Source organism: Erinaceus europaeus, unplaced genomic scaffold (assembly GCF_950295315.1).
Source record: "Erinaceus europaeus unplaced genomic scaffold, mEriEur2.1 scaffold_952, whole genome shotgun sequence".
In the NCBI taxonomy this organism is placed as follows: domain Eukaryota; kingdom Metazoa; phylum Chordata; class Mammalia; order Eulipotyphla; family Erinaceidae; genus Erinaceus; species Erinaceus europaeus.
In genome coordinates this window covers 15756-43308 of record NW_026647309.1, presented here as the reverse complement: position 1 = coordinate 43308, position 27553 = coordinate 15756, and the positions used below count along the sequence as shown (strand labels likewise).

General features: G+C 53.2%; 1 protein-coding gene across 1 annotated transcript; it reads left to right on the top strand.

Moving 5' to 3' along the window:
- Positions 1-21817, top strand: LOC132536294 (receptor-type tyrosine-protein phosphatase N2-like; the record flags this gene model as incomplete). The annotated part of the gene is made up of 5 exons (XM_060183917.1): positions 1-26; positions 804-1102; positions 5197-5283; positions 20859-20941; positions 21025-21817. Coding segments are annotated over 5 exons (602 nt in total), but the record flags the coding sequence as incomplete, so codon positions are not given.
- Between the last annotated feature and the right edge of the window lie 5736 nt (positions 21818-27553).

The following is a 27553-nucleotide window of genomic DNA, read 5'->3' as shown; positions in this document are numbered from 1 at the left end:
GTGGCAGTGACGGGGCTGAGCTACAGGTAAGTGGGCCCGTCTATGTGGCCATGTCTCCTGCCCCTGCTGTGGAGAGCGTGAGGAAAGAGACCTTTCTCTCCCAGGAGGGAAACCCTTGGCCCCTAGAAATGCAGGAGGGAGGGGGACATCCCTGAGGTGACAGCCTGTGTTGACATTCCTGTGGTGACAGCCTTGAGGTGACAGTCTTGTGACAGTCTGTGGTGATAGCCCTGAGGTGACAACCCTGAGGTGATAGCCTGTGGTGACAGCCCTGAGATGACAGCCCTGAGGTGATAGTCTGTGGTGACAGCCCTGAAGTGATAGCCTGTGGTGACAGCCCTGAGGTGACAGCCCTGAAGTGATAGCCCTGAAGTGATAGCCCTGTGGTGACAGCCTTGTGGTGACAGCCCTGAGGTGACAGCCCTGAAGTGATAGCCTGTGGTGACAGCCCTGAGGTGACAGCCCTGAAGTGATAGCCTGTGGTGACAGCCCTGAGGTGACAGCCCTGAGGTGACAGCCCTATGGTGACTGCCCTGTGGTGACAGCCTTGTGGTGACAGCCCTGAGGTGACAACTCTGAGTTGACAGCCCTGAGGTGACATCCCTGGAGCCCTGTGGTGACAGCCCTAAGGTGACTTCCCTGTCTACCCTGCCCTGAGGTGACAGCCTTGGTGAAACCCATGGTAGCTCCCAGAAGCCCTGACCCCGCTTTCCCTGACTCCTTGGTTGGGGATGGGGACATGGTGTACCCTTGGAACTCTCCCTTCTCCCCCGCAGTACCTCATGCTCTCTCCTCTCTCTCAGGCTGCTCCCCCACGCCTCCCCCAGGAGCACCCCTGGCTGCACACTCGCCTACAACTGGGAGCCCCCCCTGCATTCCCTGCAGAGCCAGGCCTGTCTTCAGAGGAGGAGGAAGAGGCAGTGGGGATGGAGGACGTGAAGAGTCACACCTATTCCAGGCCACTGAGGCCCTCAGGGACCAGCACAGAGGCATCCCCACAGCCAAGGCCAGGGGCAAGAGTCTGGGGGGTCCCTGGGTCAGGCCTGCAGCTGGAGGCAAAGCTGCCCACAGAGGAGCCCGGCATCATCGTGACTAACCAAGAGTAAGTGGACCCTGACCACGGAGACTTAGGGCAGCTGTCCTGAGTACCTGTGCTCTGAGGACACTGAGTCCCATCAGGACCATGGTCCCTGAGGAGCCAGCCAAGCCCAGCTCTGAGTCCAGCCCAGCTGACCACTCAGAGCTTGGTGGTCTGGGGTCCAGAGCTGAAGGGACCCTGTCATTAAAGTTTGAGGCTCCAGAAGGCTGGGCTAGCTTTGCGGCGGTAGACAGAGATGACCAGAGACACACGGCTGGGCAGAGAGGCTTTATTCATGAGCGGGCAAACATGTGCTCTCCTGTCTTTCTGCTCTGGCAGCAGAGAGAGACCCTTAAACTAATCACCACAGATCTGTCCTGCATCCCCTCACGCCAGCACGCCAAGAACTCTGGCACTACGTAGCATAGGGGGCGGGAAGAAAGAGGGCCCGTGAAACTAGCAAGGGCCAAACCAATTCTCCTGGCGGGGGGAGAGCGAGACCAAACCAATATGAAATGTACCAACAGGACCCCACACACCTCCAAGTCCCAGAGACAGGAGATCAGCCTGTGGAGAGATGCCACCCAGCCCAGGTCTATCAATGGGGGACAGACACACCCAGTGGATATTCTGCCATGTCTGGGGTGTGTGGCCTGATGCCCTGCTGCTCTTGCATACCTTAGCCCTAGAGGGGTGTCCAGGAGCATAGCTGCTGCCCACACACAGAGGCGTGTGTCTGCATGTGTGTTGTGTGTCCATGTGTCCCTCTGTGGAATTTGCTCTCAAGCTCCTGGGCACAGCACACACAGCTTCTGCTTGGGAAGCGGCTTCATGGAGTGCTGACCCAGGGATGGGCTCCCTACACTCCTCAGCCTATGCACGCTCAGCCCTCAGGCAGGTCCAGATATACACAGGAGCAAAGGCCATCAGCCAGGCCGGAGGCCATGTGTTAGAAAACACAGACTGGGTGAGAACATCCTCTCCCCACAGACCATGGAGGAGAGGCTTCCTCTACACAGAGACCACAGACCAGAGGAGAGGCTTCCACTGCCCACAGAGCACAGACCACATACCACAGACCACGGAGGAGAGGCTTCCTCTACACACAGACCACAGACCAGAGGAGAGGCTTCCACTGCCCACAGACCACATACCACAGACCATGGAGGAGAGGCTTCCTCTACACACAGACCACAGACCAGAGGAGAGGCTTCCACTGCCCACAGACCACAGACCACATACCACAGACCACGGAGGAGAGGCTTCCTCTACACAGAGACCACAGACTACAGAGGAGAGGCTTCCACTACACAGCGAAGCACAGACCATGGAGGAGAGGCTTCCTCTACACACAGACCACAGACTACAGAGGAGAGGCTTCCTCTACACACAGACCACAGACCACAGAGGAGAAGCTTCCTCTACACACAGACCACAGACCACAGAGAAGCTTCCTCTACACACAGACCACAGACCATGGAGGAGAGGCTTCCTCTACACAGAGACCACAGAAGAGAGGCTTCCTCTAGACAGATACCACAGACCACAGAAGAGAGGCTTCCTCTACACACAGACCACAGAGGAGAGGCTTCCTCTACACACAGACCACAGAGGAGAGGCTTCCTCTGCACACAGACCACAGACCACAGAGGAGAGGCTTCCTCTACACAGAGACCACAGACCACAGAGAAGAGGCTTCCTCTACACAGAGACCACAGACCACAGAGAAGAGGCTTCCTCTACACAGAGACCACAGACCACAGAGAAGAGGCTTCCTCTACACACAGACCACAGAGAAGAGGCTTCCTCTACACACAGACCACAGACCACAGAGAAGAGGCTTCCTCTACACACAGACCACAGACCACAGAGAAGAGGCTTCCTCTACACACAGACCACAGACCACAGAGGAGAGGCTTCCTCTGCACACAGACCACAGACCACAGAAGAGAGGCTTCCTCTGCACACAGACCACAGACCACAGAGGAGAGGCTTCCTCTACACACAGACCACAGACCACAGCGGAGAGGCTTCCTCTACACAGAAACCACAGAAGAGAGGCTTCCTCTACACAGAGACCACAGACCACAGAGGAGAGGCTTCCTCTACACAGAGACCACAGAGGAGAGGCTTCCTCTACACAGAGACCACAGACCACAGAGGAGAGGCTTCCTCTACACACAGACCACAGACCACAGAGGAGAGGCTTCCTCTACACACAGACCACAGACCACAGAGGAGAGGCTTCCTCTACACACAGACCACAGACCACAGAGGAGAGGCTTCCTTTGCACACAGACCACAGACCACAGAGGAGAGGCTTCCTCTGCACACAGACCACAGACCACAGAGGAGAGGCTTCCTCTGCACACAGACCACAGACCGCAGAGGAGAGGCTTCCTCTGCACACAGACCACAGACCGCAGAGGAGAGGCTTCCTCTGCACACAGACCACAGACCACAGAGGAGAGGCTTCCTCTGCACACAGACCACAGACCACAGACCACAGAGGAGAGGCTTCCTCTACACACAGACCACAGACCACAGAGGAGAGGCTTCCTCTGCACACAGACCACAGACCACAGAGGAGAGGCTTCTTCTACATAGAGACCACAGACCACAGAGGAGAGGCTTCCTCTGCACACAGACCACAGACCACAGAAGAGAGGCTTCCTCTACACACAGACCACAGACCACAGAAGAGAGGCTTCCTCTACACACAGACCACAGACCACAGAGGATAGGCTTCCTCTGCACACAGACCACAGACCACAGCTTCCTCTACACACAGACCACAGACCACAGAAGAGAGGCTTCCTCTACACACAGACCACAGACCACAGAGGAGAGGCTTCCTCTGCACACAGACCACAGACCACAGAGGAGAGGCTTCCTCTGCACACAGACCACAGACCACAGAGGAGAAGCTTCCTCTACACACAGACCACAGACCACAGAAGAGAGGCTTCCTCTACACACAGACCACAGACCATGGAGGAGAGGCTTCCTCTACACACAGACCACAGACCACAGAGAAGCTTCCTCTACACACAGACCACAGACCATGGAGGAGAGGCTTCCTCTACACAGAGACCACAGACCACAGAAGAGAGGCTTCCTCTACACACAGACCACACACCACAGAGGAGAGGCTTCCTCTACACACAGACCACAGACCACAGAAGAGAGGCTTCCTCTACACACAGATGACAGACCACAGAAGAGAGGCTGTCTCTACACACAGACCACAGACCACAGAGGAGAGACTTCCTCTACACACAGACCACACACCACAGAGGAGAGGCTTCCTCTACACACAGACCACAGAGGAGAGGCTTCCTCTGCACACAGACCATGGAGGAGACTTCCTCTGTACATAAACCATGTGGACACTGGAGCTGGGGGACCTGGGCTCTGGGGCTGCAGACCTGGGTACTGACCCTTGTGCGGGCAGTGGTCAGCTATCTCTCCGGCCGGTGGTCCTGCTGACCCACAAGGCTGGCAGGGTGTGTCAACCCCAGTGAGTATGCTCTTGTTGGAGATCTCTGAGGTACTGTGACCTCTCTCATGGGAGCCCTGTTGGTGGTCCCCCCAATCCATCTTCATGTGGGTCTCATTGTGGGGGTTCAGGGCTGCCCCTTCCCCACCTGTGACAGGAATGCAGATCTGGAGGGGGTGTGCTGGGATAGCCTTGTAGGCGGGAGAGAGAGACGACCAGGGACTCATGTCTGAGCTGGGAAGCAGTATCTCTTTATTGACAGCAGAGATGCGGTTTAACAATCTAATCTCTTCTAGTCACAACACAATTCTGTCCTGCATCTCTCCTCAGGCAGAAGAGTCAGGAACAAGGAAGTACATAGGAGAAGGGAAAAGCGCGAACCAGTGAGGATTAAACCAATGTCCTGGAGGCAGGGGGTGCTTAGTTAACAGTCGTTATGTAAATAGAACACAGTGCCAAGCAAGGGGGACCAAAGCAATGAAACGGAAGGGGTCTTAGAAGCAGACCAACAGGCGTGGGAGACTGGAGGGGGTGGTGGCTGGGGGCTGGATGAGTTTGGGCTGCTGTCCCCTGGGCATCTACATAGGGAGCCCCCTGTGACCACCTCTCTCCTCCACAGTCTGCTGACCCAGGCACAAGGAATCCAGCTGCTGGGGGCACTGGCCCAACTCCTGGAGCTTCCAGAGGGCACTTTCTCCTCCATCCAGTGAGTATTGCCCCCACCCAGGGTTAGAGCCCCCCCAGGTCCAGAACACCCCAGATCCTGCACATGGGGTCACAGCCCACTCCCAGGGCCAGAGCCTCCATCACTGCTGCTGTCAGCCCAGCAGTGTGGGTGTGAGGAGAGGGAGAGCAAGGCTGTGAGCATTTCAATTCACTGAGAGGATTTAGAATTGAAGTGGAGGCGCCCCCCAGCCCCCTAGCAGCAGGCCACAGGCTGGAGGTAACCCCTCAGGCCTAGAGCACCAGAGACGTCCGGAGGGTTCTGCTCCCACCCCACCCCCACCAGAACTCAGTGTCAGGACCAGATGACTGAGGACGGGTCACAAAGGGTTGTCATGGGGATCTGTGACAAATAAGACAGGGAGATAAGAAGCTGGGTGTGGACAGGATGGGAAGCAGGAAGGAGCTTGTGATGAGCAGGCCATGAGTGAGCTCACTGGGGCCACATGGGTGACATACAGGAGGGACACGTGAGTGACATGGAGAAGGGGCCTCATGGCCTGGGCTCTAGGGGGCCTATGTGTGAGCTTGGGATGGAGGGATATGGCAAAACTTGTGGGAGGCCATGTGGCTGAGCTCAAGGGCCACATGCTCTGTGGTGCCATCCTGGGCTGTGGCCAGCGGCCTACACAGGGGGAGGGCATGAAGAGGGTGGGACCAGCCCCATGGCGCCACCTGCCAGGCTAGCGTCATGGGTGGGAGAGAGGATCCAAGAACTCGTGGCTGTGTGGTAACACAATTCTTTATTCACACGGGAATACCCCAGAGTCGGGTGTGAGCACAGCGGGTTAAGCCACATGGTACCAAACTGCAATGGCCACCTCCCAATCTGCATGCCAGCCCTTCTCCGGGTCAGGATGTGGGAGAAAAAAAGAAGAGAAGAGAGGAAGAGAGAGTGAAACCAGCAACAGAAGTGGCTTTATAGGGCAAAAACTGGAAGTGGCAAGTCGGGAACAGAGATGGCTAGGAAAGGGTATGGAGAGAGGCAAAAGGCATGCGGGGAAGGTGGAAGCATCCTTAGCAACTGTTGTGATGGTTTTAACTGGTGGGATTAATGATTATGTAAATAGGCCGTACTATCAGCAATGCGCATGGAGCAGGGGGAGCAGGTTTAATTCCTGACACCACCAGAGCTGATCTGGGTTCCAGTGGGGTTCAGAGTGTGGGCTCAGACCCCTCTTGACATGGCTTGTAGGGAGGGCTCCCGCCTGGGGCCTGTATTTCCTGCCACAGACTTGGACCCAGAGCAGGGTGCCAGGGTCGGGAGGGACGCGGCTCCCCAGAGGCATGGCAGCTCCCAGCAGGGCAGCTCCAGGGTCCTGGAGCAGACGCCCCATGGACGGGGCTCTGAGGGGTGTCCCCTGTTAAGAACCAGCACCTAGGAGCCCACAGCCAGGACCCTGCACTGAAAACACAGGAGACAGAAGCCAAGACTCAGGACTCAGCACCCAGGACAGAGGACAGAGGACAGAGGACCTAGGACACAGCAGCCAGGACTGAGGTCCCAACACCTACAGCACAGGACACAGACCCGGGACCCAGGACATTGGACCCAGGTCTCAGGATTCACCCCATGACTCAGCACTCTACACTCAGGATGGAACTCAGCACCCAGCACCCAGGACCCAGCCTCAGGACTCAGCACCCCACAGTCGGCAGTAGTGCCTCTGTCCCATTCCCCAACTAGAACTCTGAGTCATTCCTGCACCTGCCCTTTGCTGACAGTCACAGTGTTGTCACCTGGACTCTGTGACATGAGAGGGGAGGGGCAGGGCAGGAGCAGCTCTACAGGGCGATGGGGGGTCGTGAGTGACACGAAGGAGGGGCCAAGCAGTGACGTGAAGAGGACTAAGGTAGTGACATGGAGAAGAGGCCACGGTAGTGACATGATGGCAAGCCACATGGGAGAAATGCAGTAGGGGCCACGTGACTGACAAGGAAGTGGGCCACGTGAGTGACATGAGGACGGCCACGAGGGTGGAGTGGAGGAGGGTTTTGTGGGTGAAATATGGGAAGGGCCATGGAGATGACTTGGAGGTGGTGCCACGTGAGTGACAAGGAAGAGGTCACATGAGTGACATGGTGGAGGGTCACGTGGGTTACATCAGGATTGGTCATGTGCGATTCATGAATTGGGGCCACATAATTGACAAGGTAGAAGGCCTCATGAGTGACATAAAGTTGTGGCCACAGTGGTTACAGGGAAGAGTACCACATAGGTGACATGGAGGTGGGCTGTGTGAGTGACCTGGAGGAGGGACCCCATGAGTGACATAAAGGAGGGACAAGTGGGGGACATAGAGGAAGGTCACATGGGTGACAAGGAGCTGTGGCCACATGGCCTGACCTGTAGGGGGCCCATGAGTGAGCTCGGGCTGGAGGGATGTGGCAAAACATTGTGCGAGGCCACGTGCCTGAGCTCATGGACCACGTGCTCTGTGGTGACTTCCTAGTCCATGGCCAGCGGCCTACCCAGTGGGAGGACATGAAGAGGGCGGGACCAGACCCCATATCGCCCCCAGAGCTGAGCTGGGTTCCAGTGGGGTTCAGAGTCTGTGCTCTGGCCTCTCTGACATGGCTTGTGGGGACCTTCTGCCTGGTGCCCGTGTTTCCTGCCAGAGACTCGGTGCCCGGAGCAGGGTGCCTGGGGCTTGAGGGCCTCAGTTCCTTAGAGGCATGGCAGCTCCTAGGAGTGCAGTTCAGGGTCATGGAGAAGATGCCCACATGACGGTTTGTCTGCTCGGAGCCTGCCGACCAGGAACAGTAGTACCTGGAGAGGGCGCTGTGATTGAGAGAAGAAAGAAGACAGTGCAGTGGGATCGGGAGGCCCCAGTTCATTAACTGAGCGCTCCTAGATTTAATTTTCTCACAGTCTTTTATAACACACAGCAAGAAGTTTCATTAGGCTGGCTCTGCATAAGGTTTCTCAAAACATAATCCAGGTGCATAAGCAAAGTACAGTTTCTCAAAACATGAGCAAGACACAGTTGAGGCAAAAGTTCCTGTGCTTAGACACTTATCATTCTCCCAGAGAGTCTGCAAAGTCTTTATCATTTTCTCAGCTTTCTCCAGTCATCCTAGGAGAAAGGTCAGTGGCTCGCAGAAGGCCTACTTTGCCAGCCTTCTGCTCACAGGTCCAGGGGCCTTGCCTTTCAAGGACCTGCTGCCTCCAACATCTCCCCCTTTTCTATTTTATTTAAAGAATTTGATTGTTTAATCGGGTTTGATGTAGTTCTACTTGAATAATATGGATTGACTTAATCAGACTCCTGGTAATTATTGGCAATAAACAGGTTAAAGCAAGCACAAAAGTTCCCTTCGTCCCTAAGAGGAACATAATTTTCTTAAAATCTCCCAGTGATGGCAGTTCAGAAATAAATCTTTTAGTCACATCCTCAGTTTTTTGTGCCAGATCAGTAAGTACAGGTTTAGCATTTCTCAAAGCCTGTATTTCTTCATGCAACAATTGCAAATCCAGGGAATGATTTGTATGGTACCACACACCTAAAAAGTGTGCTCAGACCCTTTCCCATGGGGTATTTGTCTCATGTTTATAAGGAGTTTCACATGTATCAGCATACCGAGCATGACATCTCCCTAAGTCTCCCTCTTACCTCTAAAGCCTCAACTCTTTCTCCCAAAACCTGAACATACTCCATCAGTGCTTCTAACCTAGCTCCCATCTTATCATCTATGTTCTCCTGTGGTCCTAGAGCTTTGGTGACATTACTACAAAAGAGGCGGTTTGTACAGAAGTAGAGAGTGCCACAGCTGCAGTTGTGACACTTGGAATCACTGAAATGGCTGTCACAGTACCAACTCTTGACAATCCCACAAACCTCTTTTGCCTGTCTAATGCCTGTTCTATCTTGTTCAAAACTAACATTCCTGTATCTAGGTACCATTCTTCTCCTAAACTTACCGGAATCATGACAAAGGCAGGCCTCTTCACTAACAATGCCTGGTCCCCGTCAGGAATGCCTGCTACACAGTTAGTAAGATTACAGTTATCACAACTATTATTATACAAGCTTTTCTCAACTCTTACCTGTATCTTTCCCGTCAAGAAAGCCATCGGGTCTTGGACACAGGCCCTAGTCTGCTTAATAGTGCTCTCATAATACCCAAAGCTACTTCTCCAGTAAGACTTATCTACCTGAGTTTTCCCCATACTAGCCACTACTTTCCACAGGTCATATTGAGGTGCTCCTTTTAAAGAATACCACACCCCTTGAAAAAACCCATTTACTGGGTCAGTCTGTCACCTGTTAGATTGAGACCAGTCTAGACACTGTCATTAGTCTCATATATCTGGTACTGTACCACCTGGCTTCCGTGGCACCGTACCCAAGTTATCTTTTTATTTGGCAAAGAGTGCTCCTCACAAGGAGGAGTATCCTGTGGAGGGTCATATTTTTAAGCTCACCTTTATGAGAATCTAGCCCAGTCATGCTAATTGTCGCCTTATGGAAGGCCCTTCTGACTTTTCCGAGGCGGATCTCTAATATCCTGCAAGTTCTTTACCACTGTTAAACAACCACTATGATTCTGAGCAGAAAAACATACAGGAGCTTTGTGAGTCAAACCAGAAAAGGGAAAGCTCTGGGCAATGTCCAGACTAAATCCCTTCCATGAAGGGCGTCCTAGCCATTCGGTAGGTTCAGCATACACTCGCACCAAAGGGTTGTGCCATGTCACAGGACGATATAAGGCCGGATCAGGAAGATAAGTCCAGAATGTCTCTGCTGTATGAGAAGTCTGTACTTGGCAGTAAACTATGGCCAGCATGGCCAGGAAAAGAGTAGATGGAGTTCTTGTCTGACCAGACATCTTCACCACTTGCTCCACGTCATTAGCCAGCCATTTCAACTGTCCCCCAAGTGGGTGGTTTCACTCCTTTTGTAGCTTTCACTGGTGGTCTATTTCTCAGTTTACTCTAGATCTTCATCCTTTTCATGGGTGGGCTGAGCCCCTCTGGGTCCTCCTCTGGACTCGACAGCCACTGGGGTCCATTACCTGTTTGAGAAAACACACACACACACATGCCCTCTTCCCCAAATTAATACTGGATCAGGTCCATTCCATTGCCCAGTAAACGGGTCTTTCCAAAACACAGCTGCATAAGAGCATTGAGTTGTAGCTCCCCAGAACCTATCTGCTGCTGACTGACCATGCGCATCCAAATTTTAAAAAATTATGACCAACAGAGCATGATGCAAGAGATTTATAGGTGTATAGGGGTGAAACTCCCCCTTTTTAATTTTATTAATTTGATTTTTAAGTGTAAGATGAGCTCTCTCTACTATGCCTTGTCCTTGGGGATTATAAGGAGTGCCAGTTTTGTGTTCAATACTAAATTGTAGACAGAAAGTTTGGAATTTCTTCCCTGTATATCCTTGTCCATTATCTGTTTTAATGACTTTGGAGATGCCTAGGATGCTAAAACAATATAGACAGTGTGCAGTACCAACTTAAGGAGCTTCCCCATTTCTGGGTGAGGCAAGAATAAGCCCAGAAAATGTGTCTATCACTGTATGAATATATTTCAATTTTCCAAAGGATGGTATATGTGTCACATCCAGTTGCCATATTTGATTGGGTTATGATCCCCTGGGGTTCACTCCATAATGTGGAACTGGCAGACACATGGGACACGTATGGAATTCTTTCACTAGCAGCTTCTCCAGAAATATGAAACTGTCGACTAAGACTGTAAGAATTGTGATGGTGAATAGCATGAAAATCAGTAGCTTCTTGGATGGTAAAAATAACTATCCTGGTCAGTAACCGAGTTACCTTCTGTAAGAGGCCCAGGGAGGCCACTGTGGGCTCATAAATGTCCAACAAACACAGGATGCGTTCTTTGCCTTATAAGCTGTTGTAGCTGAACAAATAGCAAGAAAACCCGAGAAGTGGAGTGACAGGTGAGAGAAACAGTTTCTAAGGAAGCAAGAGCACAGGTAACATACTGTCACTGTACAAGTTAAAGCTTACAGTTGGTAATAATTGAAAAACTTTAATTACTGCTGCCAGTACTACCTGCTGAGCAGATAGCAAAAACTTGAGTTTTATTTTGTATAGTGTAAGCTGCCTGTCCATTAGAGGACCCATCAGTAAAGACTACTTCTTCTTCTTCTTCTAGTGTTTGCCCTTCTTCCGTAGCCAGTCAACAGCGTCAGGTTGAGCCTGATGTAAAGTTTCGAGACCTCCTTTGAATCTGGAGAGGTGGCAGTCGTTGACTATGTGGGTCATAGTCTGTCTGTAGCCGCAGGGGCAGTTAGTAAAGACTACTAAGGATGCCAGAATCACTGAGATTTTATCTTTGGAAAAACATAAAAACATTGTTAAGTCACATAAGCTGAAATTGGGCTACATATAGGGTATTTTTTATTTCAAAAAAGCTTCTCATCATATGAAAGGTTGGTTCTTCATGTGAAGGCTTGACACAGCTGTAGTCCTTCATCTGTGACCAGCAAGGCATACACAAGGCCAGGAAAAATACTAAAATTGATAATCTAATGACTTAGAATTTGTTTAAATATCTTTATATAATTTTGGAAGGCCTTTTTAACAATAAAATGATTATCATATTTTTAGTGTCATTTTAAAACCACTTAAACAATTTAAGCATAATATTAGAACTTATAAAAGTCATCACAAGTCTATTTTAACACCTGTTTATACTTTTTTATCTAGCTGTATATTATTTTTTATGTAACACCCCAAGAGTGGCTATGAGCAAGGGTTGGCAATTTAAAAGACTAGAGAAAACCTCATAGCTTAAATGTTTAAAATAATCTTTTACTTTTACATCATCTTAAAATAACAACTTTAGACTAGTTTTGTTTAATGAAGATTTATCAAACATTAAACTTTTTATCAGATCAGAAACATACGAACTAAACTTATCAAGAATAAACTTTTGACACTGTCTTGAAACAAATTAGATATTTTTAAATGTGGAGAGATATAAAGAGGGGTACCAAATCAAAAGCTTTAGGCATGAAATTTATTAGCATAGCCATTGAAAAATTATTTCTTGCTCAATTAGGCCTATTTTATCTTTTTAAATGAGAAGGTATTTGAAAACTTTATACATATCAATAATACCCCTTTTAGTCTGTTGTCACACTCAGTTAAAATTGAGACACACCCTAAGTGTGTGATATTTATTTTTTAAAGGATCTGTTTGAATTTTAAAGGAAGCAAATCTAAAGGTTATCTTATTTAACCTCGTGTAGCAATCTCTGTATGCCAGCATCTTCAAATCAAATTTAGCTAAAGTATATTGATTTTTAATTAATTTTACTTTAAACTTTAAACAAACTCAAGTTACTTAAAGAGTTAACACACCTTAGTGACAATGCTTCTCAGAAAATTTACAGTGTCAAACAAACACCAAATTTTGTTGTGGACTAATTCCACAAAAAGAGTTTCACAGGGCATCATGGGGGCCCTCCATAATGTCCTGAAGCCTTTCCTACTTAAAAATATACATATAGGGGGTCGGGCGGTAGCACAGCGGGTTAAGCGCACATGGCGTAAAGCGCAAGGACTGGCAGGAGGATCCCGGTTCGAGCCCCCGGCTCCCCACCTGTAGGAGGGTTGCTTCACAGGAGGTGAAGCAGGTCTGCAGGTGTCTGTCTTTCTCTCTTCCCTCTCAGTCTCCCCTCCTCTCTCAATTTCTCTCTGTCCTATCCAACAACAACAACAACAGCAATGATAACAACAATAATGATGACAACAAGGGCAACAAAGCGGGAAAAAATGGCCTCCAGGAGCAGTGGATTCGTAGTGCAGGCAATGAGCCCCAGCAATAACCCCGGAGGTTAAAAAAAAAAACAAAAAAAACCCATACATATAATTTGTATTTTAACTTGGAGATGAAGAATTTTCACATTGACACTTTTAAGAAGTTAGTCAATTTAAATGCTTAAGCTTTTACTTTAAATACTTATTTACCTTAGCAAAATAATTTTTATATTACCACATAAGAACTGTGTTGGAAACCCCCCTTTTTAAACTAGTCTGTTAAGAATGTGGCTTCAAGATTATTTACACTTTTAACCTTAAAATTAATATTTCTCAGGCCATAAAGCCAAACTCAAAACATACATACAAACATGTATATAAATAATACTTATTTATTATTATTCATTAATTGTTATTTATTACTTTATTATTATCTAATACTTATTATTAAATTTAATTATTAAATAATTATAATATATTATTATTAACATGCTGTCTACAGAAAAAGTATCTCTCAATTTTCTTGGTGGCACCATTTGCTTTCTTATTTAGTTTGTTTAACAATTAAGTAGAGGTTTCTCCCTGAGGACAGCAGTTATAGTTACATCTTGTAGGAAGGGAGGAATAACCTCTCAACAGGTTCATACATAATCACTTAAAGAGCCCATTTTTCTTAAAGAGCAAATTAAGGTCTGACAAGTCAGGAGTCAATTGTTTGATAACTATATGTGCTGCCTCTTGTTGTGGTATGATTTTTAAAACATGACTTATAAATCTAGACAAAGGTACATAAACATCTTCTTGTCTAGCTGACACTTAACAGGGGAGTACTTTTTGTGGCAGGGATGGAGGTCTCCTCAGGTCCTTTGAACATAAAGGCAGAAATTTAAATGGGAGAATCTGCTCCTGTGGAAAGACAAGAATACCCTCACCCCAATGTTAGTAGAGCATCTGATCTTTTCCATTTGTCTGTCAGCAAACCTTTCTATTTAACCAGGGGTTTATTAATGGTGCTTTGTTGGCCCCAGTGATGAGAAACTGAAGCAAAGTCTGGAAAGGAATTTTTCTCCCCTCCATCCTCTTTTTTGCTGCTTTTTCTCTCTTTCTCTCTCCCCCTTCTGGGGGTGTGGTGGAGAGGGCAGTGGCAGCGGCCAAGGCTACGGAGGATGTGAGCCTGACTCTACAAAAGAACTAATTAAAGTTTGACAAGTAGAATTTGTGCTCTCAAAAGCCATTATTGGATAATTTTTGTAGTCTTTCTAAATAGGGGAGTTATCTCAGTAACAACTATATCAGAAGTAGCATGTCATTGTGAAAGCAAAAGTAACTCATGAGTAAGATCTAAAAAATCTCTTTAAAAGTTTCAAAGTGAAAAGGTTTCAACCGGAATATTTTTTGGTCCATATAAGACATAAAACTTTCTTAAGTTTTTACCTAGTCTCCCCCATGTTTCAATATCCAAAGTTCTTTTCAGGGAAGCCAGGGGCACACTTCATGAATAAAGTGAAAAAAGATAGATAACTGCTTAGCTAAAACATCTACACAGCTCTACATTAGAGAGCCCCACATTTATTTGTCAAGTTTTATCTGAAAATTTTTTCTCTTATACATCACAACATTTCAACATGACATGATTATAGGCAGTTGTCTCATATTTAAATCCTCTACTTTTAAGCATGCCTTTTAAGACTAGAAGAAAGAGTTCTATACTAGATAGCTGCCCCATCTTATTTTACTCCTGACTGTACCTTGAATTTTCCCGCAACTCTTCCTTTATTCTTATTCTTATTCTCCAGAGCTCCTCTGTGGAATCCTTCGTGATTATCCCTAGTGCCAGGTCCCTGATCGGGCGCCACTTTCTGCTCGGAGCCTGCCGACCAGGAACAGTAGTACCTGGAGAGGGCGCTGTGATTGAGAGAAGAAAGAAGACAGTGCAGTGGGATCGGGAGGCCCCAGTTCATTAACTGAGCGCTCCTAGATTTAATTTTCTCACAGTCTTTTATAACACACAGCAAGAAGTTTCATTAGGCTGGCTCTGCATAAGGTTTCTCAAAACATATTCCAGGTGCATAAGCAAAGTACAGTTTCTCAAAACATGAGCAAGACACAGTTGAGGCAAAAGTTCCTGTGCTTAGACACTTATCATTCTCCCAGAGAGTCTGCAAAGTCTTTATCATTTTCTCAGCTTTCTCCAGTCATCCTAGGAGAAAGGTCAGTGGCTCGCAGAAGGCCTACTTTGCCAGCCTTCTGCTCACAGGTCCAGGGGCCTTGCCTTTCAAGGACCTCCTGCTTCTGATAGGTTTGGGTGAGGGCTCTTGAGGGGTGTCCCCCTGCAATGTAGCCAGGACACAGCACCCAGACTCTGCACCCAGGAAGCAGAAGCCTGCACCCAGCACCAGGGACACGGGAGTCAGAACACCGGGCTGAGAACCCATCACCCAGACACAGGACTCAGGACTCAGCACCCAGAGTACAGGACACAGGATCCTCTACCTCAGACTCAAGGCATGGAAGCAGCACCCAGCACCCAGCACCCAGGATACAAGACACTGCACACAGGACCCAGGACTCAGGACTCAGAACCCTGGACACAGGATGTGGCCCTAGGTCTCAGTCCTCAGCACCCAGAAATGGTGTGTCAGCCCCTCATCCCCCCCCAACATCTCCATGTCAGGGCTCAGCCCACAGCGGCCCTGCACCAGCCTCTTGGGGACAATGGCAGAAGGGTTGTCATGGGAATTCTGTGACACGGGAGGGGAGGCAGGGGAGGGCAGGGTGGGAGTCTGGGAAGAGCTCTGCAGGGAGCACGTGGCCACATGAGTGACATGGGGGATGGCCACGTGACCTGAGCTCGTGGCAGGGGCCACAGGAGAGCTCGAGGGAGGGGCCAGAGGCACGAGCTCCTGGGAGGAAGCAGCTGACTGAGCTCTGTGGTGCCTTCCTGGCTGTGGCCAGCGGCCTACCCAGTGGTTGGGCATGAAGTGGGTGGGACCAGCCCCATGGCGCCCCCAGAGCTGAGCTGGGTTCCAGTGGGGTTCAGAGTGTGGGCTCAGGCCTCTCTGACCCGGCTTGTGGGGGGGCCTCCCGCCTGGGGCCTGTGTTTCCTGCCAGAGACTTGGACCCAGAGCAGGGTGCTGGGGGCGGGAGGGGCGCAGCTCCCCAGAGGCATGGCAGCTCCCAGCAGGGCAGCTCCAGGGTCCTGGAGCAGACGCCCCATGGACAGGAGTCTGAGGGGTGTCCTCTGTTAAGAACCAGCACCTAGGAGCCCACAGCCAGGACCCTGCACTGAAAACACAGGAGACAGAAGCCAAGACTCAGGACTCAGCACCCAGGACAGAGGACAGAGGATAGAGGACAGAGGACACAGCAGCCAGGACTGAGGTCCCAACACCTACAGCACAGGACACAGACCCGGGACCCAGGACATTGGACCCAGGTCTCAGGATTCACCCCATGACTCAGCACTCTACACTCAGGATGGAACTCAGCACCCAGCACCCAGGACCCAGCCTCAGGACTCAGCACCCTGCAGTCGGCAGTAGTGCCTCTGTCCCATTCCCCAACTAGAACTCTGAGTCATTCCTGCATCTGCCCTTTGCTGACAGTCACAGTGTTGTCACCTGGACTCTGTGACATGAGAGGGGAGGGGCAGGGCGGGAGCAGCTCTACAGGGAGATGGGGGGTCGTGAGTGACATGGAGGAGGGGCCAAGCAGTGACGTGAAGAGGACTAAGGTAGTGACACGGAGAAGAGGCCATGGTAGTGACATGAAGGCGAGCCACATGGGAGATGTGCAGTAGGGGCCACGTGACTGACAAGGAAGAGGGCCACGTGAGTGACATGAGGATGGCCACGAGGATGGAGTGGAGGAGGGTTTTGTGGGTGAAATTGAGGAGGGGCCATGGAGGTGACATGGAGGTTGGGCCATGTGACTGACAAGGAAGAGGCCATGTGGGTGACATGGAGGAGAAGCCATGTGGGAATCATGGATGAGGGGCCAACTGAATGACCAGGAAGAGGGCCACGTCAGTGACATAAAGGACAGCCACGTGGGAGACGTGGTGGAGGGTCTCATTGTGACATTAGGTAGGCCACCTGGGTGACAAGGAAGAGGGCCACGTGACTGACATGGAGGAGTGCCACGTGGGAGACATAAAGCAGGGGCCATGTGAGTGACAGGGAAGAGGGCCACGTGACTGACATAATGGTAGACCACACAGGTGGCGTTGAGGAGGGTTTCGTGGGTAACATGGAGGAGGGGCCATGTGAGTGACAAGGAAGAGGGCCATATAGGTGACATAAAGGGCAGCCACGTGGGTGACATGGAGGAGGGTTACGTGGATGGGATTGAGGAGGGGACACTTACGTATCATGGATGAGGGGCTACGTGAGTGATAAGGAAGAGGGCCATGTCACTGACATGAGAGATGACCATGTGGGTGACATGGAGGAGGGTTACCTGCGTGAAATAGAGGAGGGACCACGTGAGTGTCATGGATGACGGGCCACCTGAGTGACATATAGTGGGGCCATGGTGGTGATGGGGAGGAGTGCAATATGGGTGACCTGGAGGTGGGCCATGTGAGTGACCTGGAGGAGGGGCCCCATGAGTGACATAAAGGAGGGACAAGTTGGGGACATGGAAGATGGTCACATGGGTGACAAGGAGCTGTGGCCACATGGCCTGTCCTGTAGGAGGCCCATGAGTGAGCTCGGGCTGGAGGGATGTGGCAAAACATTGTGCGAGGCCTCGTGACTGAGCTCAAGGGCTGGGTTCTCTGTGATGCCTTCTAGTCCGTGGCCAGCAGCCTACCCAGTGGGAGGGCATGAAGAGGGTGGGACCAGGCCGCATATCTCCCCCAGAGCTGAGCTGGGTTCCAGTGGGGTTCAGAGTCTGTGCTCTGGCCTCTCTGACACGGCTTGAGGGGACCTCCTGCCTGGTGCCCGTGTTTCTTGCCAGAGACTCGGTGCCCAGAGCAGGGTGCCGGGGGAGGTGGGGCACAGCTCCTCAGGGGCATGGCAGCTCCTGGAGGGCAGTTCAGGGCCATGGAGCAGATGCCCACATGAGGGTTTGGGGGAGGGCTCTTGAGGGGTGTCCCCCTGCAATGTAGCCAGGACACAGCACCCAGACTCTACACCCAGGAAGCAGAAGCCTGCACCCAGCACCAGGGACACGGGAGTCAGAACACCGGGCTGAGAACCCATCACCCAGACACAGGACTCAGGACTCAGCACCCAGAGTACAGGACACAGGATCCTCTACCTCAGACTCAAGGCATGGAAGCAGCACCCAGCACCCAGCACCCAGGATACAAGACACTGCACACAGGACCCAGGACTCAGGACTCAGAACCCTGGACACAGGATGTGGCCCTAGGTCTCAGTCCTCAGCACCCAGAAATGGTGTGTCAGCCCCTCATCCCCCCCCAACATCTCCATGTCAGGGCTCAGCCCACAGCGGCCCTGCACCAGCCTCTTGGGGACAATGGCAGAAGGGTTGTCATGGGAATTCTGTGACACGGGAGGGGAGGCAGGGGAGGGCAGGGTGGGAGTCTGGGAAGAGCTCTGCAGGGAGCACGTGGCCACATGAGTGACATGGGGGATGGCCACGTGACCTGAGCTCGTGGCAGGGGCCACAGGAGAGCTCGAGGGAGGGGCCAGAGGCACGAGCTCCTGGGAGGAAGCAGCTGACTGAGCTCTGTGGTGCCTTCCTGGCTGTGGCCAGCGGCCTACCCAGTGGTTGGGCATGAAGTGGGTGGGACCAGCCCCATGGCGCCCCCAGAGCTGAGCTGGGTTCCAGTGGGGTTCAGAGTGTGGGCTCAGGCCTCTCTGACCCGGCTTGTGGGGGAGCCTCCCGCCTGGGGCCTGTGTTTCCTGCCAGAGACTTGGACCCAGAGCAGGGTGCTGGGGGCGGGAGGGGCGCAGCTCCCCAGAGGCATGGCAGCTCCCAGCAGGGCAGCTCCACGGTTCCGGAGCAGATGGTGCCAGAGGTGTGACTGGCACTGCACTGCACACTAGGGACTTGGCGTGGCGTGTGGACAGAAAGGTGGCTTATTGGAGACTGGTCGCTCTGAACTTTCTCCTGCTCTCGCCGAGTGTGTGTCCTCGTCTCCCTGCAGCACAGCAGAAGCGCGTTACAGAAGCTGAAGCTGCTAGGCTGCACTTTTTATTTTCTCTGCCCTCCCGCCCCAGCACTCTCATGCTAGTTCCTGAAAGCTGCTGGACCCACGGAAAGCACCCCCCAGCTGAGTGGCAGCTGCTGGTCACTGCCAGTTTGCAGCTCAGCTCACCTGCTTCTGTTCTGTTCATCTCTTCTCGCAGTGCCCCTCATGAGGGGTGGGGGCTCTTGCGGTGTCCCCAGGACACTGCACCTAGGCTCTGCACATAGGACTTTGTACCCAGGAAGCAGAATCCTGCATCCAGCACCAAGGACACAGCACCCAGGGTACAGGACACAGGATCCTCTACCTAGAACTGAAGGCATGGAACCAGGACCCGGCAGGTCTGGGGGGGCAGGGGGCTTCATGGTGTTCAGTGGGGCCACTGACCAGGCCAGGGGAAGGGCAGCCTGAAGGGAGTCCTGGAACCCCAGGGGGAGAAATCGGGTGCCCCCCTCTGTGCTCTGTCTTTTCCTCTGACTTTCTGCCCCTCCAAGACTCCAGCTGCCCTGACAGGAAGGGCTTCTTGGACAGAGTGACCAGAAGGTGGGGTCGGGGCAGGGCCATGTGTTGCACTAAACTGTGAGCTTCACTTCATTTGCTCAAACAAACAAAAAGTGCTTGTTAGATGCAGAGAGGGCACTGAAGCTGCCGTCCATGCCTGCAGGGACAGCTCCGAGCTCGGTGCCTCCCCCAGCCGCCATCAGTGAAAGGCTCTGGGACGCTGGGAGAGTCCTTTCTGGGGCCCCGGCCGCTCTTTGTGCTGGTCAGTCTGACGGCCCTGGGTGTGACGCGCTCACAACATAGGAGCACGGCTCCCTCTGCTCCGGGAAAGGGCTGCTATTGGGGTCCGGGGTGCGGTGGGGCCCACGGCAGGTTTATTGAGGGAGATGGGGGTTCTCAGTAAAGGGCCCAGGGCTGGTGAGAGTAAGAAACAGCACCTCTGGGCAGGTAGGGAGCAGCCGTGGCCTGGGAGCCTGTGGTGGGAGACCCATGGTCTGGGAGCCTGTGGTGAGGGAGCCCGTGGTCTGGGAGCCTGTGGTGAGGGAGCCCGTGGTCTGGGAGCCTGTGGTGAGGGAGCCCGTGGTCTGGGAGCCTGTGGTGAGGGAGCCCGTGGTCTGGGAGCCTGTGGTGAGGGAGCCCGTGGCCTGGGAGCCTGTGGTGAGGGAGCCCGTGGTCTGGGAGCCTGTGGTGAGGGAGCCCGTGGTCTGGGAGCCCGTGGTGAGGGAGCCCATGGTCTGGGAGCCTGTGGTGAGGGAGCCTGTGGTCTGGGAACTCGTGGCCTGGGAGCCTGTGGTGCAGGAGCCCGTGGTGGGGGAGTCTGTGGTGGGGGAGCCTGTGGTGGGGGAGCCCGTGGTGGGGAGCCCGTGGTGGAGGAACCTGTGGCAGGGGAGACTGTGGTGAGGGAGCCCGTGGTGAGGGAGCCTGTGGTGGGGGAGCCTGTGGTCTGGGAACTCGTGGCCTGGGAGCCTGTGGTGGGGGAGCCCGTGGTGGGGGAGCCCGTGGTGGGGGAGCCCGTGGTGGAGGAGCCCATGGTGGAGGAACCTGTGGCAGGGGAGACTGTGACCTGGGAACCCTTGGTGGGGAAACCTGTGTCTTGGGCAGCAATGGGTGTGGTGAGTGCTAACACCTCCTGCTGTTCCTTGCAGGGTCGAGGGGCCTGCAGTGACCTTCAGAGTGAGCCCCCTTGGCACCCTCAACGTGACGGCCGCGGGCCTGGCCCAGGCAGCAGGTAAGGAGGCACATGGCTCTCTGGTTTCAGCAGGGATCCCCGGGGTGCAGGGTCCCCTCACCTCTAATCCATGTGGCCTACAGGTAGGGACAGCTCGCCCTGTGAGGACAAGGCTGTCCCTGTGCAGGCTGGTCTGGGGGCCTCGGCCATGGCCGTGGGCAACTGGCACAGCTTCCTGGGATCTCCGTGAGTGACATGGTAATGAGGCTTCCTGCACCACTCAGACCCGTGAGGGGTGTGGCTGGCCCTGGTCCCAGCTGCATTCGCCCCACCCGGAACCCCAACCTCAGCCTCAGAGGGTGTGAGCGGCGGGCTGCCCTCAGCCTACGTGCCTGGGCATCATGGCATCACAGCTGGCTGGTCTCGGTGGCCAGGCCCTACACATGGCTGGACGCGGCAGCATAGCAGGGCATGGCATGGCAGGGCATGGAGCCCACACCAGCCGCTGTCCACCCCTGTTCCGACCCCAGCTGTCCACTCCCTGCGTCTGCCTCACATGGCCTGTGTCATGCAGTGTCCCTCACCCAGTCATGGCTTGAGGCGGGGCCTGGGGTCTTGCAGGAGATGGTGGTGACCCAGTGACCGCTGGGGGCGTGTGGTGACCTGGCCTTGTGACTCCCGGGAGGCCGTGGGTGAGGACTGAGATGCTGGCAGGAAGACTGTCCGGTCCCGAGGCCAGGTGCCCGGCACTGTACTGGCGTCCCCTGCTCCTGGGATGGCCTGAACCAGCTGCTGGCCGGGGTCCTTCCTGTCGTTCCTGGCCCCAACTGACACTTCCAGAGTGAGCGGTGCGTCCTGGGGGATGTCATCCTCTAGCGGGTCCCCTCAAGTGAGAGTTAGGTTTCTCTGTCTGTGATTAAACTCTGGAGGAGCAGATCTGGAAGCCTCATTGTCTGGAGGTGACTGAAGGCTGCTGCTGTCACCATGGGGATGGGGGCTTGACAGGCCTGCAGGGGACACTGTGCCCGGCTGCCACTCACACACTCACATGTGTGCATGTGTGTGGCTTGGCAGGTGTGTGTGAGCAGTGTGTGTGGGTGAGGGGTGTGCAAGTACATTTGGCTTGGGGGGCTGTGCATGAGAGAGTGCGGCTGTGGTGCCCACTTCCTGGGGTGTGTAGGTGTGCTCAGATGCCCACTGTCTGGGGTGTGTGCTCAGGTGCCCACTGTCTGGGGTGTGCAGGTGTGCTCAGATGCCCACTGTCTGGGGTGTGTGCTCAGGTGCCCACTGTCTGGGGTGTGCAGGTGTGCTCAGATGCCCACTGTCTGGGGTGTGTGCTCAGATGCCCACTGTCTGGGGTGTGCAGGTGTGCTCAGATGCCCACTGTCTGGGGTGTGTGCTCAGGTGCCCACTGTCTGGGGTGTGCAGGTGTGCTCAGATCCCCACTGTCTGGGGTGTGTGCTCAGATGCCCACTGTCTGGGGTGTGTGCTCAAGATGCCCACTGTCTGGGGTGTGTGCTCAGGTGCCTACTGTCTGGGGTGTGTGCTCAGATGCCCACTGTCTGGGGTGTGTGCTCAGATGCCCACTGTCTGGGATGTGTGCTCAGGTGCCCACTGTCTGGGGTGTGTGCTCAGATGCCCACTGTCTGGGGTGTGTGCTCAGATGCCCACTGTCTGGGGTGTGTGCTCAGATGCCCACTGTCTGGGGTGTGTGCTCAGATGCCCACTGTCTGGGGTGTGTGCTCAGGTGCCCACTGTCTGGGGTGTGTGCTCAGATGCCCACTGTCTGGGGTGTGTGCTCAGATGCCCACTGTCTGGGGTGTGTGCTCAGGTGCCCACTGTCTGGGGTGTGCAGGTGTGCTCAGATGCCCACTGTCTGGGGTGTGTGCTCAGATGCCCACTGTCTGGGGTGTGTGCTCAGATGCCCACTGTCTGGGGTGTGTGCTCAGGTGCCCAATGTCTGGGGTGTGTGCTCAGGTGCCCACTGTCTGGGGTGTGCAGGTGTGCTCAGATGCCCACTGTCTGGGGTGTGTGCTCAGATGCCCACTGTCTGGGGTGTGTGCTCAGATGCCCACTGTCTGGGGTGTGTGCTCAGGTGCCCACTGTCTGGGGTGTGTGTCAGATGCCCACTGTCTGGGGTGTGTGCTCAGGTGCCCACTGTTTGGCGTGTGTGTCAGATGCCCACTGTCTGGCATGTGTGTCAGATGCCCACTGTCTGGGGTGTGTGCTCAGATGCCCACTGTCTGGGGTGTGTGCTCAGGTGCCCACTGTCTGGGGTGTGTGCTCAGATGCCCACTGTCTGGCGTGTGTGTCAGATGCCCACTGTCTGGGGTGTGTGTCAGATGCCCACTATCTGGCGTGTGTGCTCAGGTACCCTGATTTCTGGGTGTGTGTGTGTGTGTGGCTCAGTCCAGGAAGACATAGCCTGCCTCAGAAGCCCTCTGGTGTTCAGCATATGGGAGATGGTGGACACCATTCCAGACTGGCTGGCGGCACACATGATCACCCACACACGCTAGGCAGAGGAGGCACCCAGGAAGCCACTCGCCCCCCCATGGGGCCACGCAGTAAAGATATCCTGTCTCCACCAGCCTGGGCCAGAGCTGAGTGGTGCTCCGGGCTCTGTCACTCATTCGTGTGAAAGTCAATAACTGAAAGGTTTAGACATGACCAGCTCCACCCCCATCCCTGTGCTGGGCTCTTTGTGGAGAGCAGGGCCTCTTTCCTCAGGTGTGAGTGGGGTACTTTCGGGTCCTGTCCCCTCAAGTCTACTGTGTAGGAAGCAGGAACATTCCATGTGAGGACAGACAGGTCGCCATATGACAAAAGAGCAGAGCAGGGAAGGACAGAGGCTGGGCAGGCATGGGGGTCCGGGGGGGACAGGGCCTCACAATACCCCGATTCTGGGTTCAGTGTCTCCAGAACCAGGAAGGAGAATATTCCTGATGCTTTGGAGCACTCAGGCGATGAGGCCTGTGACAGCAGTACAGGTGGCTCATGCAGCGTGAGAATCACTACCAGTACCACCACCATCACCACCACCACCACCACCATCACCACCACCACCACCATCACCACCATCATCATCACCATCACCACCACCACCATCACCATCACCACCACCACCACCACCACCACCACCACCACCACCATCATCACCACCACCACCATCATCATCACCACCACCACCACCATCACCACCACCACCATCATCACCACCACCACCATCACCATCACCACCACCACCACCACCACCACCACCATCATCATCACCATCACCACCACCATCACCACCACCACCACCACCACCACCATCACCACCACCACCACCATCATCATCACCATCACAACCACCATCACCACCACCACCATCACCATTCTTCTTCTTCTTCTTCTAGCGTTGGCCCTTCTTCCGTAGCCAGTCAACAGCATCAGGTTGAGCCTGATGTAAAGTTTCGAGACCTCCTTTGAATCTGGAGAGGTGGCAGTCGTTGACTATGTGGGTCATAGTCTGTCTGGAGCCACAGGGGCAGTTCGGGCCGTCTCTGGCTCCCCAGCGATGGAACATAGCGGTGCACCGGCCATGGCCTGTTCGATAGCGATTGAGGAGGGCCCAATCATAACGTGCCAGGTCAAAGCCGGGTTGACGCTCGCAGGGGTCTGTGATGAGGTGTTTGTTCTTTACCTCAGCTGACTGCCAACTCTGTTTCCAAGAGTCTGGAACAGAGAAGTTCAGTGTAGGCATAGGGGACCAGATTGGGTGACGAGACGTCAAGCGTTGGACAGGGTGGGCGAAGATATCCGCGTATATCGGCAGGTCCGGTCGAGCATAGACGTGGGAAATGAACTTAGATGGTGCCGCATCCCGACGAATATCTGGCGGGCCGATGTTGCTAAGAACTGGCAGCCATGGAACCGGGGTGGAACGGATGGTTCCAGAAATGATCCTCATGGAGGAATATAATTTGGAATCGACCAAGTGGACATGGGGGCTACGGAACCATACTGGGGCACAGTATTCTGCAGTGGAATAGCATAATGTCAGAGATGATGATCGTAGTGTGGAAGCGCTCGCGCCCCATGAGGAGCTGGCCAGTCTTGCAATGATGTGATTCCTCGCGCCCACCTTTGCTGCAGTTTTTATGAGATGTTCGTGAAATGACAGGGTGCGATCGAGAGTAACGCCGAGATAGACTGGCTGGGCTTCATGCCGGATTCTCGTATTGCCAAGCTGCACATTAAGCTCACGCGAGGCCGAGGCATGGTGTAGATGGAAAACAGATGATACCGTTTTTGCAGTGCTAGGGATTAGTCGCCATTTTTTACAGTCATCAGATATCAGAGACATGTCTTTCGTGAGTGTTTCCTCGAGGATGTCGAACTTGGATGCCTGAGTTGCACAGCAGGTCATCGGCGTAGATGAACTTCTTCCGTAGAAGAAGTTTCTGGGAGGTCATTGATGTAAATATTAAATAGCATAGGAGCCAGAACAGAGCCCTGGGGGAGGCCACTTGAGACAAGTCTCCATCTGCTAGACTTGTCACCCAGATGCACCCGGAATCTTCTGTTTTGGAGAAGAAACGATATAGTGTTGGCCACCCATGGAGGCAGGCATCTTGAGATCTTGACTAGGAGACCGCGGTGCCAGACCGTGTCATAGGCTGCTGTGAGATCAACAAAGACAGTACCCGTCTTTAAATTCTTCTGGAATCCATTTTCAATGTAAGTCGAGAGGGCCAGGGCTTGTTCGCAGGTAGATCTTCCTGGGCAGAAACCAGCTTGGGCGGGTGATAGGAATTTCTCTGTAAGAGGAGAAATATGTGACAGAAGTAGCCTCTCAAGGAGTTTGTAACACACGGAGAGGAGAGAAATCGGTCTATAGCTGGCGGCCAGTGTTGGGTCTTTCTTTGGTTTCAAAACTGCTATAATCTTCGCACGACACCAAATTTTGGGCATAGATTCAGATTCCAAGATGTGGGACAGGAATGAAGTGAGCCACTTCTTTGCCACGGGGCCCAAGTTAAGAATGAGTTCTGGGGTGATGTTATCATAGCCAGCAGCTGTTCCCGGTTTAACCCTCTTCAAAGCGTCTTCCAGTTCATACAGTGTAAAGGGAGAGATTTTTGGAGATGGACAAGATAACCGGAAGTGGGATGACCACTCATGGGAAATTTCTCTTTTCCAGACTGGGTCGATCTTAGCACGTCCAACTTGAGTTAGGTGACTGGCCACTGAGTTTGGAGATACGGGAGGATGGGAGATGGGAGAGGGTTGGCTACCGGCACCCAGACTATGAAGAAGCTTCCAGGCCTTCCTACTTGAGTGGGTGAAGTTCAGACTTTCCGTGAGTTGTTGCCAGCGGGCTTGGCGTGCTGCATCCAGGGAGGCAATGAGATGGTCAGCGACATCTGGGTCGCCTGACTCATCATACTGCTTTAGTAGTTGCTCGCATTCAGCATCAAGACAAGGCATATAGTTAGCACATCTCCCACGAGGAATGGCTTGGGAAGCTGCTTTGAAGATGGCTTGGCGGAAGCGCCTGTAGGAATCTTCAGAGGGGATAGAGTTAATTGGAATTGCAGGAATAGATTTGTTGGTAAGATCACTGAACAGACGCCAGTTTGCTTTCCGAAAGTTCCATCTTAGTTTCTCCGAGCACAGAATCAGTAGGAACTGGAGACCAATCACCATCACCACCACCACCACCACCACCACCACCACCACCATCATCATCGCCATCACCACCACCACCACCACCATCATCATCACCATCACCACCACCATCACCATCACCTCCACCACCACCATCACCACCACCATCATCACCATCACCACCACCACCATCATCATCACCATCACCACCATCATCACCATCACCACCACCACCATCACCATCACCATCACCACCACCATCACCATCACCTCCACCACCACCATCACCACCATCATCATCACCATCACCACCACCACCATCATCATCACCATCACCACCATCATCACCATCACCACCACCACCGTCACCACCACCATCACCATCGCCATCACTATCACCACCACCACCACCACCACCATCACCATCACCACCCCTACCCTAGCGGCTCCAGCATTGCCTGGACCTACAGTGTCTCAGGTCAGCAGGCTTCTGTCACCTTCTGTGATTTCCAGCAGAGAAACAAAATGGGGCCTTGAAGAGGTGAAGGGTGGGGCTGGGAGCGGCCCATGTGCTGTGGGTGAGAAGGTGGACTCAGAGACCAGAGACTCAGAGACCAGAGACAGTCAGCCTCAGTCAGAGGGGCACTAAACACAGAGAGTGCTGTCTGTGAGCTGGGCACTGGGTGCTGGTAGTCTGTGCAGGAGCACTCTGGCTGCCTGTGTGAGCTGTGCAGGCCTGGGCTGTGGGTGCAGGGGCCAGGGGCCAAACCTGATGCCTCAGAGTGTCAGCTGTCACGGCTCCTGTCTGCGGACCCAGCAGCCTTCTCCCTGTGTTGTTTTCGACGGGTTATGTTGTTTTCTCCGGGCTGGCTTCACGGGCGGGTAACAGACAACCCGGGACTCATGGCTGGGTTGTAGGCAGTATCTCTTTATTCATGCAGGATGCAGCACAATCTAAGACGAGCTAAGTTAAACTCAAAGTACAGTACAGTACTCTAAAACTCACAATGCTGTCTTTAT